Source organism: Electrona antarctica (genome assembly GCF_951216825.1).
Source record: "Electrona antarctica genome assembly, chromosome: 22".
In the NCBI taxonomy this organism is placed as follows: Eukaryota; Metazoa; Chordata; class Actinopteri; order Myctophiformes; family Myctophidae; genus Electrona; species Electrona antarctica.
This window is the reverse complement of record NC_136805.1, coordinates 30,067,379-30,089,089: the sequence shown is the minus strand read 5'-3', so window position 1 is coordinate 30,089,089 and position 21,711 is coordinate 30,067,379. Positions and strand designations below refer to the sequence as shown.

Below are 21,711 nucleotides of genomic sequence, written 5' to 3'. Positions count from 1 at the left end.
CAAGGCTGTTGTGGACCGCGTTTTGGCTGGGGGCTACATTTGCAAGAAAATAAATTGAGTGTGATGGATATATTATAGACATGGACACGTATATATCAATCAGTTGATATATTATAAAACAGCTAGGTGCATAGACTGCACACAAGAGGAGAGCGTAAGTTGAGACAGTGCAAACGTGTTTTCAACATTTCAACATTCTAGAGAAGTAGGCCTAGCAAAGAACAACATGGTTCTGTAAATAGAACCTGTTAAAACTAGAATAGCATGAAAGCATAAGAAATCTTGGAGCTCAGCTTTTTCTTGAAGAGACGGCAGTGCATCACTGTCATATTTTCAAGTGAGTGCACTTTTTCCGTTTTCCTGTGCATTAGACAGGACAGGACATATTGTTACACACTGCAGTGTTTGTGAACGGAGCCATGGGAGGAATTTAGGAAACAACAAGTGGAAAGTTCTCTTTTTAAAGTCACAGTCACCATGCAGTCGAGGCTTTCAATAAAAGATCCTTGTGTGTTTTAGATCGGAGCATAGTTCTTTTGTGAGGGGGGGGGGGGGGGGTCATGCTCTCTTTTGCATGACTGGACTGACAGCTGCAACATTACTGGAATATATTTGTTTCTCCCAAACAAATTGATAGTGTACATTTGCTGTTGTGTTTCTTGTGTTTATTTAACGGTTTTCTTTTTTTATCCTACCAGGACCTCTAGCACTGATGGTTTTCTATCCTACCAGGACCTCTAGCACTGATGGTATTCTATCCTTATCCTATGACATCTAGTAACAGCTGGTTTTCTATCCTACCAGGATGTCTAGTAGCCTACTGCTGGTTTTAATCCTACTATTTTGTGAAACAATACAATGAAACATCAAATGCACTGACACCCCTAAACCTGTCACTAATGAGTCCTGGAGCGAATGGCATTCATATAATGACCCCATGACCTCACGTGGCAGGTTTGAGCTTACCCTGAGTCAAAGTAATAAGGAAATGGAGATTTTTGAGGGGCATATAGGAGTTTATACACTAAACTCCCGCAGTCCTCTTAATCATGTTAGGGTAGGCTATGCCACATTGGTGGACAGTAATTAAGTACATTTACTCAAGTACTGTACCAGGATTACTGCATGTTTTTTGTGAGGGTACCTACCCTAGGGGACACAGGGAGAACATGCAAACTGCACACAGACTAGCCATAGTTTTTATAGGTACTGCATATGGTCGAGCAGGCCTGGTAATCTCAACTTGCACATTGACTAGTTTGAAAAAAATAAATAAAGGATGCGTTTTGCTTTGACAAAATCATTTATTGTTATTTTTCCTCCAATATTAAATTCAAACATGTACTCCCAGTCCAGCCTTGAGTTCTTACTAGAGCCACCATTGCATTGTTAAAAAACTGAACCTGCCAGACATACGGACATCACAGATCAAACAAAGTTCTTACTCAGATAAACATCAGTTTACCACAACAAAAACAGCGGTCTTAATCCAATACTGTGTGGTATGGATAAAGTTTCTCACTTTAGCTTGCAGCATTTTATTCACATATAAAGATAAAAAACATGATTAATAAATACTTTGTTTATTGCAGCAAGAGCTTGGGAGACATTTCCGGTGTAGCATTCTTTTCCCCTTTCTCATCAACACACCAAATACATTACATACAACTTTCTTAAAACTCACTACATGACTTCCTCTCTGACGTGGAAAGCCCTGTGACTGCATCACGATTGCATCGTTGAAACCCATTGATTTTATACACACAATTCCACCCATCAAACTTTCTACAAACATGACAAAAGTCCTCTCTACATTGACATGCTTAAAACTGCAATCTGAACTCTTATGTCCGAACTGGGATTTGAATCTGCGGTCTCCTGAATGAGACCACATTTCTACCGCTCAACAGTGTATGAGCTTCAGGCAGTAATAATTGTTGAATACTAGTTATTAAGTATTAAACAGTGGTGGAAACTATGTATGTACATTCACTTAAGTACTTACATAAATGCATTAACCACTTCAGCCCTATATACATTTCAGCCATTTGAAAATAGCCGATTTACAAGGTCAATCAGTCGCAATGCGATGCATCGTGAGCTTGTAGATCTGCTACTTTCAAAAGATTTGTATACTTGCATTGGATTTGAAAACTTGAAATGGGACATACTGTATAATGAGTACTTTTAGTACTTTAAATATATTTTGATGCCAATACTATTGTACTTTTACTCAAGTATATTTTGAATTCTGGACTTTTATCACATTGCGATTGCAGCACTGATACATTTACTTTTCCACCACTGTAATTGACATTAACATACTCTACCATACAGAAAGGTTAAAATAATGTTTTATTCATTGAAAAAGTTTCGGATTGCAGCATTAATTCCCATCTTCTTCCCTCTCCTGTCGCACCTGGTTTACTTTCCAGATACGAGCAACCAAGCGAAGTATAGTACCTGCCATAATGCTGCCTGTAAACTGCAAATTAAAGCTCTACTCAAAAATCTAAAAGGCTCATTTATGCTTCGCCGCTCGCCACTTTTCGCTCAACAAAAAGTGACGCATTTTAAAGTGACAAAAGTGGCCGTGTGATGAAGTATATATGAGCCTACTTTAACATTCACTAAAACACCCGTTCTCAACGTCAGGTCCGGGGACCAATAGGGTTCAAAATAATGGACCCTTAAGTGTACACATGGAACCAACTGGACCCTTAACGGTTCCGTTAACTCTGAGCTCTGACGGGTCCATTTGGTTCCATTTGCACACTCTCAGAGATACACTAGATAAGCACTGAGGATTGTAGATTGGGGTCTAAAAAGAAATAAAGGGCGACGCATACCCCACTTTTAGGACCACTGCGGTGGTTGGGAAGACTACAACATGACGTCACGCCGCAGTGATAAGAGACTCACCGCTCCCCCCAACATCTGTTTTTACTGAAGGTTATCGCCTAAAAAACTGGAGTATGCATCCGCTTTTTAGTTTAGTTAATTTGATTCACATTTTTTTCATCTCTGGGATAAAAAAAAAAGTCAATTCGCAGCAATTTGTACACTCCGATCTACCGACCCAAAAGGGTCTAAAATTTGGACCCCTTGGTGATCCCCGGAAACAGACTTATAGAAGCAGGGTTACTAAAAAGTTGTTCATCTACGCCTCCTCGATGGCTGGCATGTTTCTGGAAGAGGACATCGTGATGGCGTCCTCCAGGGCAGAGGACGAGGACATGGAGGACGAGGCGGCGATGGAGGTCTGTTTGGAGGAGGAGGAGGAGGAGGAGGAAGAGGACATCTTGATGGCGTCCTCCAGGGCAGAGGACGAGGACAAGGAGGACGAGGCGGCGATGGAGGTCTGATTGGAGGAGGAGGAGGAAGAGGACACACTCTTCTTCTCCATGGACCTGAAGGAGGAGGAGGAGGAGGAGGTGGTGGTCTTCTTCTGCACCGTCTGGATGGTCTTCTTCCTCTTGACGTGGAGGACCTCCATGGCGTCCATGTTGACGCCCGGCTGAATCTCCTCCGAGGTCTCCTCCGTCTGCTCTGAGGAACACTGATCCTCCTGCTGCTGCTGCTCCATCATCTGCTGGTGCTGCAGCTACATGGAGGGATGAGTGGGTGAGTGAATGGGTTGAGTGAGTGAGTGAGTGATGTGTTGGTACAACTGTGATCATCTACAGTATAAGTATCATTCTCACCATCAATATGTGTTGGTACCGTGCGATGGCCTCGTCGGTGCTCACTCCCTCAGCCAGGCCCAGCTCTGCGGCCCGGCGGGCCAGCTCAGCCTTGTGAGAGCCAGGAGGGGTCCAGCCCGATCCCCTCATCCAGTTCAAATCTGCCTTGTAGTTCACCTGCAAAACATTTTGCAAGTGACAATGACCTCAAAAATAAAAATAATAAGACCATTACTGCATCAAAGATCATTGAAAAAAAAGGCCCGACCACTCACATTGCTCTGCAGCTTGTAGGCCTGCTTGGCGTGCTGGACGTCGAGCTGCTGGGGGTCACAGGTGTAGCTGTGCAGCCTCTGGCGGTAGGCCAGGTCGCTGGCCTGCGCCTGGCTCTTCTTGGCCTGCAGGAACTCGGGCCGGTCGCTGCTGATCTGGTAGCGCGAGCGCTCCTCCTTGGACTGCCGCTTGTACTCCAGGTTGCTCTGCAGCCGGCTGGCCGCCAGGTTGGCCACCATCTTGGGGTCGTCCTCCACGCACAGCAGGCCCACGTGCTGGCCCTTGTCCTTCACATGGGACTCCTTGTAGCGGAACTGTCCCAGGGGGAGAGAGAGAGAGTCGCGCATTGTAAAGCTTCATTAGACGCCGATGACGTGACGCTGTGAGTGCACTCACGTTCTGTTCTCACTGTAAGTGCAGTTTTGAGGTACCGGGATATTTTCTACTTTTACTCCACTACATCTCAGAGGTAATTATTGTAGATTTAGAGTATTATTACAAAACATACATTAACCAATTAAGCCCTATTTTATACTTCATCTATTAGAAAAATAAGAAAATAGATAGGACTTTATTGTAGTAAAAAGGTTTGAGTACTTCTTCTACCACCTGTGCGGACATGCATCTCAATGGGGGTATTGTGTGTGTGTGTGTGTGTGTGTGTGTGTGTGTGTGTGTGTGTGTGTGTGTGTGTAACAGCCATAACTCCTATACTTCTGATTAGATTTTAATGAAACGTCACACATACGTAGGTCGACCACAGACCAAATGCGTTTAAAATAATTTTATATATTCATTTCCATCAGTGTCTAATAGGAAACAACAGAGCAGTAGTGAAATATTCTAAGGGCTGCACTTAAAAGAAGGTCATTGACGTGTGGATTACAAACCTTCAGGACATTTAGGAGAAAGAGTAATTACATATCGAAATTAAACTCAGGCTAATACGTAATCTAGCTAGCTGTTTCCCAACAGCTCAGACTACAAAAAATTAAAAACTACAGCATTAGAATTCTGCATTGAAAAAGGCTCATTAGTCAGTACACATGTACAGTTGGGTGCCACTGATATTGTCCCTTATCATTTGACCCATTTAGGCCTGACCTCAAAATTTTAAAAAATCCTTCTAAATCCTCCAGTTTTCTGAAATAAATATTTTCACGATTTTTCAAAAATAGCAGACCTACAAGCTCGTAGCGCGCCACTCGGTGGCGCGCTACGAGCTTGTAGATCTGCTATTTTTCAATAGCTAAATTATAACAATGTTTAAAACACCAAAAGGGGTTCCCGCCCAAAATGGGTTAACTGTCCTTTTGCACGCAAACCTCAGCAAAAAAAAAAGGACAATATCGATGGCCTCCAACTGTACTGTAAGCGGTCGGTTGTTCTGAGGGTTTGTGCTTAAACTCACATCACTGGCGATTTCTCTGGACGCCTTGGCGGTCTGGAAGGGAATGGCGTCCAACCTTAGGTCATAGCCCGCTGACCGGCCCTGGTCCGCCGAAGCCTTGTAAACTTTCTACATAACATAACATAAAATAACATTCAAGTTATTAAAGCTGCACTGTGTAACTTTCCTCTTCGACCCCTGATTTGAACCAGGTTTCCTGCTATACTTTTTTGAATCTAATTGAATCTTGACCATCATGTCAAAATCATGTCAAACCTTTGACACGATCGAAATGTCTCAATAGAAAAGCAGGGGGACAAAATATGTATAGCATACTATAGCATACAGATTGTATATACCGGTATTGTATTAACATACAGTACTCTACCATACAGATTGGCCAAAATTACATTTCATTAATTTAAAAAAATACATATGTGACATAAGCATTAGTGTCTTACTGTATTAGTGTGTGAGATCTTAACCACTCCAGGCTTGACTATTGCAATTCCCTCATCGATAGACTATCCAGAATGCCATGGCACACCTACATACATCTTCCATTATCTCCCCCCATTCTGCGTTACATTCACTGACTGGTATATGGTTGCTGCCTGCATCTACTTGCAGCCCCTTACCTTCAGGATATGACCCACCCCTACACCCCTTCCCACCACATAACACAGGATAGGATGTCTGTCTCTCCCCCTAGCACTCACCACTTCAAATTATCTTCAGACTCTCCACCTCACCCCATAGCACTCTCCCCATAGAACTCGGTTCAGACTGGAGTCTGAACCGAGTTCTCACCATAGCACTCACTGCTACAAACTCGAACCTAACCCCATAGCACTGACAGGCACCGCCAGTAAATTGTAAATCCCTTCGTACGTGAAAGATCTATTTGACTTAAAGAGAAAATAACATTTTCCCAAATGTCTTACATTGCTGATTTGCTGGGCATTGAGCTTTGCTCGGAGGAAGTCTGGGTCGTCGGCGTGCAAGGTGTACTTATGCATATCCTCGTTCTTCCCAGATTTGTACAGCCTCTGTGAGATGGAGACATGAACACACGTATTAACATTACCTGGATGTTCCATCGCGTACATTTCTGGTGCCTACGTCATTTTGCATCATCACATATTTGTTTGCTTAAGTGTTTAGAGAACTATTCAAAAACATAAAAAATTGTTTTAATAAAAAAAAGTGTATGCACAGTATGACTTTATTATGATTTTAAATTAGCCAATAGCGTAAAACAGCCGACAGGATGTTGACGGTGTTTTTTTCACACGTCTCCTAGCTACGGCAGGATGTTGACAGTTGAGGGGCGTACCTCGCTGCACTGCTGGTAGCTGTGTTTAGCATGAAGCATGTCAGGAGAGTCCGCTACAGCCGTGAATTTCAGACTGTTTGGAAGCTGACGATATCTCTTCTGCAGAGAGTACACACACACACACACACACACAGTTAATATCACAAATTTGATGCTGCTATATAAATATTACGTTTTTCAGAAAACTTGTGAGGATTTAGAGGCGTTTTTAGAAACTGCCTCAGGCCTAAATGGGTTAATATACATGTATGGCACTTTGGCTACATTTATATTTATTCCGGTTAAAAGAGTAGTTCACGCAAAAATAAATAATCACGTATGAAGCCTTGAATTCATAGTCTCAATTGACCTGCATTTGAGTCTCCTACCGGAGAACTACTCCTTTAATAGCTCAACACACAATCCCTGGGCATTCCAACCAAGTACAAGCAAGACCAAGGACCAAGCAAGAGTTGTGTAGTATACCTACATCTGGATGTTTGAATGGATTTTAAGATAAGCTTCAAGCTTTTTGTCGTGTTTAGGTTTTTATTGTCGGGTCTTAGTGTTGGGTGGAAACCTCATACTGTACGTCCGAAACGGTTACTTTTCAGATTCAAATTTTGAGATTGTGGTTCTGTTACTTTTGATACAGTTGTGTGAAGCTGTAGTATAAAGTACGGCATGTGTGTGTGTGTGTGTGTGTGTGTGTGTGTACTCGCATCACTGATCAGCTCCCCGGCCTTCTTGGCTGATTCCATCTGAGGAGCTCCAACGCCGTCCCAGGCCACACCCTTCATGAAGTTCAAGTCTGCCTTGTAGAGTTTCTAACAAAGCAAAACAAGTTCACAACATACAACAGCATTGTGTTATTATAACAGCATCACAGCATGGAGAGAAAGAAGTGATAAGTGCTAAGGTCAACCAGATAAGTGATAAGCACTAAGGCTCCTTGCATATGTTTTCCTCTCCTCTCAGTAATGGTGTTACTGGGTTCGGTATTTATAGTGCGCCCCCGCATCCATTATTACATTGGCCCGGGGCGCAGCCCGGAGGAACGAGCAAGAGAAAACAAAGAAAGCCTAAACTAGGACAACACGGAACTCCGTCACACTGCGGAGGGGTGGGGGCTTTGATGTGATGTCTACCTCGCTCTGCAGGTTGTAGGCCTTCTTGGCCCACTGGACCTTCATGTCGTCGGGCAGCACGGTGTACTCGTGCAGCCGGGTCTTGTAGTCCTGGTCGCTGGCCAGCGCCTGCGCGTTCTTGGCCATCACCAGGCCCACCATGTCCTTGGTGAGGTGGTACTGGCCACTGGTGCTCTGCGCGGCCTTGCGGTAATCCAGGTCGCTGCACAGGCGGCCGGCCTGGAGGCAGTGGAGGAGGCGCGGGTCGTCCTGCACGCTCTTGGCGCCGATGTGCTTGCCCTTGTCCAGCACGTGGCTGTGTTTGTACTGGTACTGTTGGCGAGTGGGGAGAATGCACCGTTCAGTGACGGAAAGTAACTAAGTACATTTACTTAACCCTAGAACCTAAACACAGATGATTTTCACCCGGACAATTATATTTTTGTAATTTTTATAATGTTCACCGGAGCGTTCTCACATGTCTCAGGAATGGGTGCAAAGGAGAAGTTCCCAGCACCATGAATGTTTTTTTTAGGAATATCTTTCCAGCTTATATCCAGCTTTTGGTGTGTGTGTGCACAAACTTTGTCGTACACAAACATTAAAGTCCCATTGACAATTAATGGATAATTTTACATCATAGTGTCTGAGCAAACAGACCATGTCTATGTTAGGTCATGATGATGTACGATGATAAGAGTGCCCCTCACTTCACACAGGTGTGATTTTTAAATAATACCCACATTTTTCACCGGTTTTGCCCCATAGGGTCCCCCATGATATCTATTTTTTGTTTTTTTTGTGTGAAAAGTCATAATGAAATATTAAAGAAGAGTACCTCAAGTTGCCATGTATTGCTGTACTTTAATATATTTTGATGAGAATTTTTTTCTAATGGAATATATTACATTGGGTAAAATATAACCGTGTTTGTGATGGTTTGACAAACGTTGCATTACTTAGATTGTAACAGTAATGGTTATAAAACAAGAGACAGGAACTAATATAATATAATATAATATACAGCCCCAAACTGTGCATTACTGCAACTTCAGACAACTAAAACTTAAAAATAAATGGAATAGTATTTTTTTGATTAAGACTATGATTATTAAGCAAGCTAAATCAAAATTTGCGGTCAAAATCACGGCCCTGCCCCACGTGAATCACACGATCTGGTGAGCTGAATAAATAAATACGTGACATGTCAGCAGCAGCAGGGTGACTTACATCACTAGCGATACCCGTAGAGGTCTTGGCCGACTGGAAGGGGATGTCCTGCATGCTGAGCTTGTAGCCCTGGGCCCTCAGCGTGTGCCACGACTCCTTGTACTTGACCTGCAACGCACAGCGGTAGCACAACAACACACATGAAGTACTTGACCTGCAACGCACAGCGGTAGCACAACAACACACATGAAGTACTTGACCTGCAACGCACAGCGGTAGCACAACAACACACATGAAGTACTTGACCTGCAACGCACAGCGGTAGCACAACAACACACATGAAGTACTTGACCTGCAACGCACAGCGGTAGCACAACAACACACATGAAGTACTTGACCTGCAACGCACAGCGGTAGCACAACAACACACATGAAGTACTTGACCTGCAACGCACAGCGGTAGCACAACAACACACATGAATTCAAAATTATAATATACAGTGAGGTGAGGTCCCTTAGCCTAACCCATTTAGACCTGAGGCCGATTCTACAAATGTCTTCTAAATCTCAACAGTTTTCTTAAAAACTGATGTTTTTGAGGGCCCTCCAATGCATGGCTTTCCGAAATTACGTCATGTGGCAGCCAAGTTTATGGACTTTTAATGCCAGCTAAGTCTATGGCTGGCCGCTTGTTTCTCTTGCAAAATCTGGCAACACTGGTGTAGTTCAGTCTATTGATTATATCATATGTTGTAGGAGATAATATTGTTTCCTTACGTCACTGAAGTTGGCAGTGTTTATCTTGGATTGCGTGAACTCAGGCAGACCCTGGGCAGTTAGAGTGTAGTTGTGTCTGTCACTCGCTCCTTTCTCCTTGTACAAACGCTAGAAGAAAGACAGGGGGGAAGATAACCAAAACATTTTAAACATTTAGATTTAACTTAAAATTAGACACTGACACGAGAACATGTTTTATGAGCCATGAGGCTTCAACATGAGCCATTATTTGAAACTCAAATATGTGAGTAAGAGTCTTACGTCACTGAGGAGCTGTCCGCTGATCTTGGCGTGGACAATGTCTGGAGAATCAGCCACGGATGTATACTTGAAGTTGTACGGCTGCTGACGATACTTTTTCTGTTCATAGTACAGGGACATTCAAAGTTAGGGCCAAAGACATAACGTTTGTCACATGAGCGTGGCACTCAACTTAAATTTAGATTCTCCCCCGACCCCCCATCCCCATAAATACATGAATAAAGAAGTGAAAAGAAGCCGCTTGTACTCCTCATGCATTGAAGGAAGCATGAGGTCATAGTCCGTTGCTCTCCTCAGGTTGGCAGAGGGAGTGTAGCACCCAGGATTACATATAGTCCAGACATATGTGTCAAACTAGGGGGTTTTCATGATTCTGAATCCATTCCAAGTATTAGCTTTGCACAAAAAACACCCCTTGGGCTAAAAACGACCATAGCCACTTGGCCAAATGCGCCCAAAATGTGATGACCTCGTCACATTTCTGTGCTGATGGCTATGGCCGTTTTTAGCCCAAGGAGTGTTTTTTGTGCAAAACTAGCGACTCTTTCAGACGGCGGCGGTCTCCAGATAAAACGGCAAAGTCCTGTTGCGTTCTCATTTTTTATTGACCCTTTACACGAGAACGCACTAATATCGCTAGGTGGCGGTAACGGGCTGCCAAATAGACCAGTCACCCACGTACAAGAAGAAGAACCAGGTAGCCCCCCCCCCTTCACACAACACTATCGTGGTTTTGAATGACGCTTCCAGAACACAACGTGGTTGTGGCCGTCGCTCGCTGCCTGCTTTCTAGCAGGCAGCAAGGTGACAGACAGAGCATGCAGGCAGATTGGCAGAGCGCGCCACGGGATGGTTATATATTTTATAATACATTAGGCTACATAAACGGTGCCGCCTATCACAAGGCATTTTATTTACATCATGGTTTTACATTCACCATCGCTGATGAGCATCGCTTTGTAGGCGAGGAGGGAGGCTAGTTCAGGAACTCCATTATATCATATATGGCTCTGCATCAATGTAATAAACATATGCGCTGTGAGCCATGATGTTTTGCGGATTCACCGTTTTACATGGAGAGGGGAGAAAACGGCGTTCTCAAAGATTTCCACTCTGGAAGGTGTTCACTTTTTTGCGTTTTCACCTCCTGAAAACACCGTTCTCGTCTAAAGGGACACCAGCAAACGATACTTTATTTTGTCGTTTTCTATGAACACTGTTCTCGTGTAAAGACCACCTAAAGCTTGGAATGGATTCAGATTCATGAAAACATGTCCCATGCTATAAATCTTGCCTTATATAGGATGTTAATGGTAGGATCACATATAAACCCCTATAAAACAAATTGCTCAATACCGACAGCCAGTCAGCAAGTGGATTTACTTATGTATGTACTATATAGACAATATTTTAGGCCAATAAAAAAAAAATACTAAACCACATTTCCCACCCCACAAGCCCGGCTGCCGGACTAATAGACAATAGACACTGGTTGAAAAAAATGGCTTACAAAAATCGTGGGATAAAAACTTTTAAGAAAAATAAATAAATAAATACAATTTTAGCCAAAACATCAGCATTTTTTGTCCAGACAAAATATATTGGTGAAATTAAGGCACAGTGTATATATTATTATTATATATAATTATTTTTAGGAAGTAACTTGTCTCACATCACTGATTAGGTCGGAGGCCCTCTTGGAGCCTTCGATCTGCAGAGCTCCGGTGGCGATCCAGGCAGCTCCTCGGAGATAGTTCAGGTCTGAACGATACACTTTCTATGACACACACACACACACACACACACACACACACACACACACACACACACACACACACACACACACACACACACACACACACACACACACACACACACACACACACACACACACAGGATTGAGAGAAAACCCCACCATTAGCCCCCATATGAAAACAATTGCAGCACGGGTCGTATCGCCGGATTAAATACAAATATATTAATTTATTTAATAGCATCTGGCCGATAATTGACTGCATTTCATAATGTTAATTTGATTGAAATTCCAGATGGATAGTCCGTTTTGTGTTTTCTATAACTAGAGGTTCAACAAGCCGCCAAGCAGCCCTCACATCCATGTGGCACTGATATGCCCATATATGGAGATCTCTGTATCCATCATTCCTTGTCCTTCACATCTAGAGTTCACACCTACGTGGCACCGCCGATCCAACCAATATGTCTGGGTCATAGTGTCGGGGGACCCGTTAAACCCGCCTGTCTGTGTTTCTTTTGTGCCCATACATGGACATCTCTGGATCTGTCCGTCTACTGTCTTTAATGCCAAATTGCCCATATATGGAGATCTCGGTATTTGTCAGCCCTTGTCCTTTTATACCCATATATGGAGATCCCTGATGTCATCAGTTTATGCCCAATTATGGAGATCACTGATGTCATCAGTATATGCCCATATATGGGCATGTCCCCTTTGTGCTGTGATTGGCTGATATCCCAGACACGATGACGTCATCCGATATATAGCCGATATTGTAGCTGTCCCTTTGATGCCCATATGGAGATTCCTGATGTCATATCATTGTGACATCACATGACATCACAGGGCATTCCTCTCTGCACCGCAGCCATCATCAATGCGCATGCGGGAACTGCCACACAATGAAGACTGTAGCCGAGGGTAGAGGTGTGTGCAGAAACCAGGATAGGTTGCTCTTTGTTTCTGGGGAATAGAAGGAATACCAAGAGACACTGCAACCGGCATTTATTTATCTACCAGACACTTGGTGCTCGTAAGGGTACTTGCTCTGCTTTGCTACAGTCATAGACATTCACGATCTCTGCTGAGAGATGTCCATCCCAGACCCCCCGACAGTGGAGACACCTTGCCCAGGGCCATACCCAGATGCCGGACCCTCTGCAGGAGCCACGATGGACCCAAGCTCTGGTCCTTCTCCAGGCTCTCCCCACAACACGATGGGGCCCAGCCTAGGGGGTGGCCCAATGGAAGGCAACGGGGATCCTCCCTGTGGCATGAGCCAGCAGAACCACAATTCTCTGCAGGGTTCTTCTGGTGGCCCTGGCGGTGAGGGAGCAGTACCAGCTGAGTCAGGCGGACCCACTCCTTTCAACCAGAACCAGCAGCCCCAGTTCTGGGCCTGGGTGCCCGTCTATGCTGTGCCGGGTGCTGGTCCCTCTACTGGCTCTGGTGCTGTGCCGGGTGCTGGTCCAGGACCAGCTCATGCCAACGTTCCTCGAGTTTATGTCGCAGTCCTACCATATGGTATGGTGGGAGCCAATATGCCTACTGGACCTGCTGGTGTTCTTCCAGGCATGCAAGGATCCCTCAGAACATTGCCAGGATGGCAAATAGCGAGTGCCGATTCCCAATCCAGTGCCCCTCCCAGGCAGATTCTTCCTCATCCCACTCGAGGACCCCTCTTGGTGCCTCCCCCTGACTCTACATCCATGCCTTATCCACAGACACAGCCTCCATGGCAGCTTGCCCATTCTCTGCCAACGTTGAACCGTATCACTTCCATCCAGAAACCCTGCGGGCTGGACAGAGAGAGAGAGTACATGCTTCAGGCTAGAATTGCGCACCGCATCCAAGAGCTGGAGAATCTTCCAGGCTCCCTGGCCGATGACCAACGTACAAAGGCCGAAAGCGAGCTCAAGGCCCTAAAGCTATTGCACTTTCAGAGACAGCTGCGCCAGGAGGTGGTGGCATCCATGCCACCACCTGCTCTCAATGCTAAGGATTACACACGCACCAAGCAGCAGTCACTATGTGATGTCCGCAACATGGAGAAACAGAAGATCCAACAGGAGCGCATACTTCTGCAGAAGAAAGAGCGGGAGGAGAAGAAAGAGAAGGAGCGCATTGAGCGGGAGCAGAAGAGAGAGACGGAGCGCGTCGAGCGGGAGCAGAAGAAAGAGAAGGAGCGCGTTGAAAGGGAGAGAATGCTGAGGCTAATGGCCGAGGATGAAGAAGGCTACCGCAAACTCATTGACCAGAAGAAAGACAAGCGTCTGGCCTACCTGCTGCAGCAGACAGACGAGTTTGTGGCCAACCTCACTGAGCTGGTGCGGGCACACAAGACCTCACAGGCTCTCAAAGAGAACAGAACCAAGAGGCCAAAACATGCAGGAAATGGGTCGTTATTATCAGACCCCGATAGCAAGGACGTGTCTGAAGTGGACGTCAAGCACATCATCGAACGTGCCAAACAGGATGTTGATGACGAGGACAGCACTGCAGTCTCTGCAAGGAGCCTAGAGCAGTCCTACTATGCCGTGGCTCATGCCGTCACCGAGAAGGTGGAGAAACAATCGTCACTGCTGGTCAACGGGGAGCTCAAACATTACCAGATCACAGGTCTGGAGTGGCTGGTCTCTCTGTACAACAACAACCTCAATGGAATCCTGGCCGATGAAATGGGCCTGGGGAAAACCATCGAAACCATCGGCCTCATAACATACCTCATCGAGCACAAACGCATGAATGGACCCTTCCTTGTCATCGTGCCGCTCTCAACTCTATCCAACTGGGTGTACGAGTTTGATAAGTGGGCGCCGTCTGTAATCAAAATCTCCTACAAGGGCCCCCCTGCGGCTCGTCGTGCATTACACCCCACCATCCACAGTGGCAAGTTCAACGTGCTGCTCACCACATACGATTACGTCATCAAGGACAAGCAAGTGCTGGCCAAGCTCCGTTGGGAGTACATGATCATGGACGAGGGCCATCGCATGAAGAACCACAACTGTAAGCTGACCCAGGTCTTGAACACACACTACCTGGCACCACGACGTGTCCTGCTGACGGGCACGCCGCTGCAGAACAATCTGCCCGAGCTGTGGGCGCTGCTAAACTTCCTCCTACCCACCATCTTCAAGAGCTGCGGCACCTTTGATCAGTGGTTCAACGCCCCCTTCGCCATGACAGGAGAGAAGGTGAACCTGAATGAAGAAGAGAACATCCTGATCATCCGTCGACTGCACAAGGTGCTCCGCCCTTTCTTGCTGCGTCGACTCAAGAAGGAAGTCGAGTCAGAGCTGCCCGATAAGGTGGAGTATGTGATCAAATGCGACATGTCAGCCTTACAGAGGGCGTTGTACAGACACATGCAAGGCAAGGGAGTGCTGCTCACTGACGGCTCCGAGAAAGACAAGAAGGGTAATGGAGGCACGAAGACACTGATGAACACTATAATGCAACTGAGGAAGATCTGCAACCACCCTTACATGTTCCAACAAATCGAGAAGTCTTTAGCGGAGCACCTTGGTTATTCTGGTGGAATGGTGTCAGGCCCTGATCTCTACCGCTCCTGTGGGAAGTTTGAGCTGCTGGATCGTATTCTGCCAAAGCTGAGAGCCACCGACCACAAGGTGCTTATCTTCTGTCAGATGACATCGCTCATGACTATCATGGAGGACTACTTTGCCTACCGCAACTTCAAGTACCTGCGTCTGGACGGAACCACCAAGGCGGAGGACCGTGGCATGCTGTTGAAGACGTTCAACGACCCGGCCTCAGACTACTTTGTGTTCCTGCTCAGCACCAGGGCCGGAGGCTTGGGCCTCAACCTGCAGTCCGCCGACACCGTCATCATCTTCGACAGTGACTGGAACCCCCACCAGGACCTGCAGGCCCAGGACCGAGCCCATCGCATCGGGCAGAAGAATGAGGTTCGCGTGCTACGTCTCTGCACTGTCAACAGCGTGGAGGAGAAGATCCTGGCAGCGGCCAAGTACAAGCTGAATGTAGACCAGAAGGTCATCCAGGCCGGCATGTTCGACCAGAAGTCGTCAGGCTGCGAGCAGCGGGCCTTCCTGCAGGCCATCCTGGAACACGAGGAACAGGACAAGGAGGAGGATGAGGTGCCTGACGACGAGTCTGTAAACCAGATGATCGCCCGGGGCGAAGAAGAGTTTGAGCAGTTTACGCGCATGGATCTGGACAGACAGCGTGAGGAAGCCCACGATCCCGAGAGGAAGCCTCGTCTGATGGTGGAGAATGAGATGCCGGCATGGCTCCTGAAGGACGACGCAGAGGTGGAGAGGCTGACCTGCGAGGAGGGGAAGACGTCAGGCCCCCGGCAGCGGAAGGAGGTGGACTACAGTAATGACTTGCTCACCGAGAAACAATGGCTCATGGCCATTGGGGGGGGCAACCTGGAGATCAAGGGGAAAGGGTGTCCCAAAAATACTACTAGGAAGCGCAAAAGCGAATGCAACCCCGATGGCAGCCCCTCCACGCCTGTCTTGAGCGGCGGCCAGGAGAAGGATGAAGTGAAGAAAGAAAAGAAGCACAGCCGTCCGGCCACCGAGAAACTCTCCCCCAACCTCGCCTCCCTCACCAAGAAGATGACGAAGATTGTTGATGCCGTCATCAACTACAAGGACGATAATGGGCGACAGCTGAGCGAGATCTTCATCCAGCTACCGTCTCTTAAGGAGCTGCCAGAATACTACGAAATCATCTGCACACCTGTGGACTTCAGGCAGGTCAAGGAAAGGATCCGCAGCCACAAGTACTGCAGTCTGAATGACCTGGAGAAAGACATCATGCTGCTCTGTCAGAATGCCCAGACCTTCAACATGGAGGGCTCTCTGATCTACAAGGACTCTATCGTACTTCAGTCGGTCTTCGCAGACGCAAAGCAGAAGATAGAGGATGAGGGAGAGGAAAATAAAGAGGGCGACAAAGGCTGCGAGTCTGAATCTTGTTCAGTGAAGGTCAAGTTGAGTCGGAAAGAGGAGGGTGAGCGGGGGCTTGAAGGCCAGCGTAACCTGGAGATCAAAGGGGAAGGGTGTCCCAAGAATACTACCAGGAAGCGCAAAAGAGAATGCAATCAAGATGGCGGCCAGGAGAAGGATAAAGAAGTGACGAAAGCAAAGAAGCACAGGCGTACGGCCACCGAGAAACCCTCCCAAAAGCTCGCCTCCCTCACCAAGAAGATGACGAAGATTGTTGATGCCGTCATCAAGTACAAGGACGATAATGGGCGACAGCTGAGCGAGACTTTCATCCAGCTACCGTCTCACAAGGAGCTGCCAGAATACTACAAAGTCATCTGCACGCCTGTGGACTTCAGGAAGGTCAAGGAAAGGATCCGCAGACACAAGTACTGCAGTCTGAATGACCTGGAGAAAGACATCATGCTGCTCTGTCAGAATGCCCAGACCTTCAACATGGAGGGCTCTCTGATCTACAAGGATTCTATCGTACTTCAGTCGGTTTTCGCAGACGCAAAGCAGAAGATAGAGGAGGATGAGGGAGAGAAAAATGAAGAGGGCGGCGACAAAGGCTGCGAGTCTGAATCTTGTTCAGTGAAGGTCAAGTTGAGTCGGAAAGAGGAGGGTGATCAGGGGCGGGAAGGCCAGCGTCACAGCTCCCGGACCAAACCTGTGGTGAGCGACGGCAGTGTAGAGGAACAGGGAGAGGAGTGCTCGGCCAGCGAGCAGAGGGGGACTAAAGACAAAGCACTCTAGACACCACCAACTGCCTACTGAAGTCCCTCGACTGGAACCAATATATTTGACTTTAGATAACACAGTATGCAGACAGAGACGCCAGAGAAGGAGCACTAGTTTTACCTAGATTAAATTCCAGTTCATCTAGATAAAACTAGTGCTCTCTGTCTGCATACTGTGTTATCTAAAGTGAACACATTAAAAATAAAATGGGGGGGAGATTGGAAGTGAAGTTAACGGTGAAGTGAATATGTTTTTGTTAAAATAATATATTTGATTAGTATCATTGCTATAGAGTGTTTGTTCAGTAACAAAATCCAACTCTTTAGTAATATATTATATTTTCAGGTCGAGATACTTTTTTTTTCCAATCAGAAGTGATGACACAAATAAATGAGCAGACTTTTTGGAGTGGCGCCAGCTCCTCCTATGCCCAGCCTTGTGTGTCTGTCTGTGTGTTCTCCATAGTGATGATTTGATTGGCTGAGCACAGAATGTGATGTATAGAGACACAGGGACTACAAATTTCACGCACCCAAATGAGACAGCATCCCACTTCTGGTCCGTTTCAACGGTGTACTGCAGCTGTCAATGCAATCCCTATGAGAGGCGTCATAAAATACCCTAATTTCACTAGTTCATTACTGAGGCTGTAGCGATTTTTTTTGTGTTCCAATAAAGTGTCCCATATGTTTGATTTGTCCTTTTCAATGTCACATTCCCACAATGTACTATAATATACTCCATCAGTTTGTGAAAAGTGCTAGCATTGTAAATCTCAAGTCAAAGTGGTCGCACGGTATATACATCACGGTTGCATCCCTTGAGGTTTTCAATACCCAGATATATTTGTTGTATTTTGTTTTATATGCTATGTATTTGTTGAAAATGATCTAAACAGCATCTTGCAAGACTAATTATTAATACTCATCTGGATAATTCACTAGGTATAGTTGAAAATGTCAGGATATGTCACTCCATTTAGCTGGGTTATTTTCCCAACTATTCAGCCAAGTTAATTATACAACAAGTTGACAGCGGTAAAACACACCGTCGGAGCTCCGTGGTAGGTAGAACATATTAGTAAGCCCGGGACATGTTCAAAATATAGACATGAATAACAAAGTCAGTCGGGATCGGGATGTATTATTGAGAATTCCACTCTTCAAAGTCGGCGCTCGTAGCCTCGTAAAGGCAGTGACGTTCCTTAAAAGCGTCTCCCCTCTGCTCTGTTAACATTATGGGTAACTCATTCAAGTGGTAAATTAAATGTGAAATACATCCTCTATTGAGAAAACAACAATATATGTTGACAAAGACACTTCATACATTTGGAAACATATTTTTGTTCAAATCAATATAGTCTTCAGTTAATTTCATATTATTAAGTAGGCTAACTACAGTTGAATTTCAATGGACTTCTATGGGCTGGCCTGCAGTACACCGTTGTAACGGACCAGAAGTGGGGACGCTGTCTCATTTGGGGGCGTGAAATTTGTAGTCCCCGTGTGTCTCTATAGATTATAAGAGTGCCCCTCACTTCACAAAAGTTTCCAGTGCCTCATGAGGCCTAGCAGAAATGATGGGCATCACTTCCTGATATCAGTAATTCAATTCATTTGAGTGATCTGTGTCAGTCGACAACTAGAAATGCACTCTGTCGAGGTGCCAACTTACGCCTTGCACACAAATAGGCCTACTTGTGCGCAAGCAGAGCACGCAAGTACTGCTTGCGCAAGTAATTATGTGGGAACACAACCTGACAGAAATAAAAAAGGGCTCACATTAGTCTGCCTACTAGTACCTCCACACAGCTGATTCAAATGAATGAGCAATGGCTGTCTTGACACTTCCTCTAGCAGTGAGTGGACCAATCTGGGAACCCATCAGGGAAAACAGGAAGGAGAGGGTGCCCTCTGCTGTTTGTTTCCTGCAGCTCAGAATCTGTACTCCTGTCCTGTGTTTCATTTTTACTGGCTGCTTTGACACCTGAATCTACAAATGGTGCTTGATAAGTGACTTAATTTGATAATAGACATTGATCATTAATTTGAATCAGCCGTGTGGAGGGAAATCTTGTAGAGTAGTAGGCAGACTAATTTGACCGTTTCTGATTTCTGTCAGGTCGTGTAGATCCTTCAAATTAATTGAGTGACTGACAACGGGAAGTGATGCCCATACTTCACAACCCCCCTTTTCCCCGGTAAGCAGCAAGTTCCCTAGGAAACTTGTGGTATAGGCTAAAATTGGCAATCCACCTGCAAATGTATTTTCTGTTTATTAAAGAGCTGGAGTGACGGGGCGAGCCCCGTTACTAAACAAACACTATATACAGCAATGATTACTATCACAATATAGAGCTATAGAGCCGTTTTAACCAGAAAATAATACTTACCATACTTTTAAACAAACTCCAAAACAATGGAGCAGGCATTACAATCCAAGTATAATATTGAATACAGGTACTGCAACTTTTGTGCTAAATTAAAAGAAACATTGTCCACCACTGACTTTCATCCCTTAATGGCCTCACCTCGCTCTGCAGTGCGTAGGCCTTCTTGGCGGCCAGCACCTTCATGTCGTCGGAGGAGGACGTGTAATGGTGCAGGGTGAGCCTGTAGTCCTGCTCGCTCACCAGGGACTGGGCCTTCTTGGCGTGGGTCACCTCCAGCATGTCCATGGGCAGATGGTGGTGGGCCATGTCCAGGGCGGATTCCTTCTTGTATTTGATCTGGGAAGGAGAGACACGAGAGCGAGGAATAGTTTAGAGCAGGGGTCTTTGACGTTTTTTCAGGCCAAGGGGCCCCTTAGATGAGAGGGAGATGAAGCAGGGACCTCCATTACATATTGCATATTAAAGTTTTACATCTGTTTGACAGCACTGTCACAGCAGATTCATTTAACCACAGTCAATGTTAAACTTGACCTTTCATGTTGTACTTGGTCTGCTCTTTTGTACCTCAACACCAAAAATACAAGATCTATAGGCTCACAACGCCTCGTGCTGCGAGGCGTTGAGCTTGTAGATCTGCTATTTTTGGATAAGGTTTTCCTCAGAACAGGAATGCTAGGGTTCAAGTGGTTAATGTGAAAGAATATATTCTATCGAACAAAGACTTGGCAGACCCGCTGTAGCAACTTTGAAGACCCCCTAGGGGTCACTGACCCCCTGTTGAAGACCCCTGGTTGAGTGAGTGAGAATGAATGAATGAATATTTTATTTCCGTGTCCGGACAATTTGACCCATCACACATGGGATTATCAGACACCAAAAAACAAAAACAAACATTCCAGAATATAGACCTGCACATAAAAAAAACTACAGTTATTCTAATACAGTAAGTTCATCTATAAGGCACCCTTCTCCTATCACACGCTTCATAAAGATACATGCTTTAAAAAATGAGAGAGAGAGAATTAAGTTAAATCCACTCACATCACTCTGCAGCTTGCTGGCGTTGACGGAGTGAGCCATGTTCATATCATCCTGCAGTCCCTTCAGACAGATCATCTTCCCTTTGCTCCTCTCAAACAGCTCTTTGTACTTTTTCTACACGGAGAAAACATTAATTTATTAGTCAAAGTATCTCATAGCAGTCCCAAAACAATCGGAGGGTTTCCCCGTTTCCCCCTGGCTTAGTGTCAAGGTGTCCTTCAGCAAGAGTCACTGAACTCACTTCCGGTAAGCAGGTTGGTGGCTTGCAAGGCTGCAAGGCTCTGCTATCATGAGAATGCACATGAGTGGCGTGTGTGTGTGTGTGTGTGTGTGTGTGTGTGTGTGTGTGTGTGTGTGTGTGTGTGTGAGTGAACTGGTGAATGTAATGCACATTGTAAAGCGCTTTGAAGAAAGGCACTATACACTAAAAAAGTAAAAATGCACCATTTACCAAAGCTTGTTGTTGGCAAGGTGTTGCTATTGAGAAAAGCCATGTAAGGGATAATGTTTTGTGTTTGTGTATTTTGTATGCTTATTGTAAAATCATTAAAAAAAATTGATGACAAAAAGAAGTGAGTTGATCAAATAGAATCAATTTTCGGGTACTGCTTCGTCTATTTCTCGCTCTGATTGAACTTGAGCCCCTACCCTACTTCCTTCACAGGTCAGGGTGCTACTATTGTGCATGTTGGCTCACTGCAAACACTCACACCAGTGGGTCTCAAAGTGTCCTTGAGTGGGTTCCAAATGGCCTCCAAAACAAATAGACCCTTACAGGTCTATTTGGTTCCATTTGTACACTC

General features: G+C 45.5%; 2 protein-coding genes across 2 annotated transcripts in view; one reads left to right on the top strand and one right to left on the bottom strand.

Annotated features, from left to right (window-relative positions):
* Window positions 1-1,290: 1,290 nt before the first annotated feature.
* The window catches only part of nrap (nebulin-related anchoring protein), a 58,140-nt gene continuing 37,719 nt past the window's right edge, over window positions 1,291-21,711 (bottom strand). The window contains exons 30-43 of the mRNA XM_079492971.1: window positions 20,909-21,022; window positions 20,006-20,203; window positions 11,669-11,773; window positions 9,997-10,095; window positions 9,736-9,843; window positions 9,019-9,126; window positions 7,810-8,121; window positions 7,384-7,488; window positions 6,683-6,781; window positions 6,291-6,395; window positions 5,368-5,475; window positions 3,959-4,270; window positions 3,705-3,860; window positions 1,291-3,604 (exon numbers count right to left, since the gene is read on the bottom strand). Of these exons, the coding sequence (XP_079349097.1) occupies window positions 3,161-3,604; window positions 3,705-3,860; window positions 3,959-4,270; window positions 5,368-5,475; window positions 6,291-6,395; window positions 6,683-6,781; window positions 7,384-7,488; window positions 7,810-8,121; window positions 9,019-9,126; window positions 9,736-9,843; window positions 9,997-10,095; window positions 11,669-11,773; window positions 20,006-20,203; window positions 20,909-21,022 (2,373 nt within the window). The 3' untranslated portion in view covers window positions 1,291-3,160. The remainder of the gene's footprint in view (window positions 3,605-3,704; window positions 3,861-3,958; window positions 4,271-5,367; window positions 5,476-6,290; window positions 6,396-6,682; window positions 6,782-7,383; window positions 7,489-7,809; window positions 8,122-9,018; window positions 9,127-9,735; window positions 9,844-9,996; window positions 10,096-11,668; window positions 11,774-20,005; window positions 20,204-20,908; window positions 21,023-21,711) is intronic.
* Window positions 12,970-17,490, top strand: LOC306915918 (transcription activator BRG1-like; the record flags this gene model as incomplete). The annotated part of the gene is made up of 1 exon (XM_079493588.1): window positions 12,970-17,490. One exon carries the CDS (start codon window positions 12,970-12,972, stop codon window positions 17,488-17,490), a length of 4,521 nt encoding a protein of 1,506 aa, XP_079349714.1.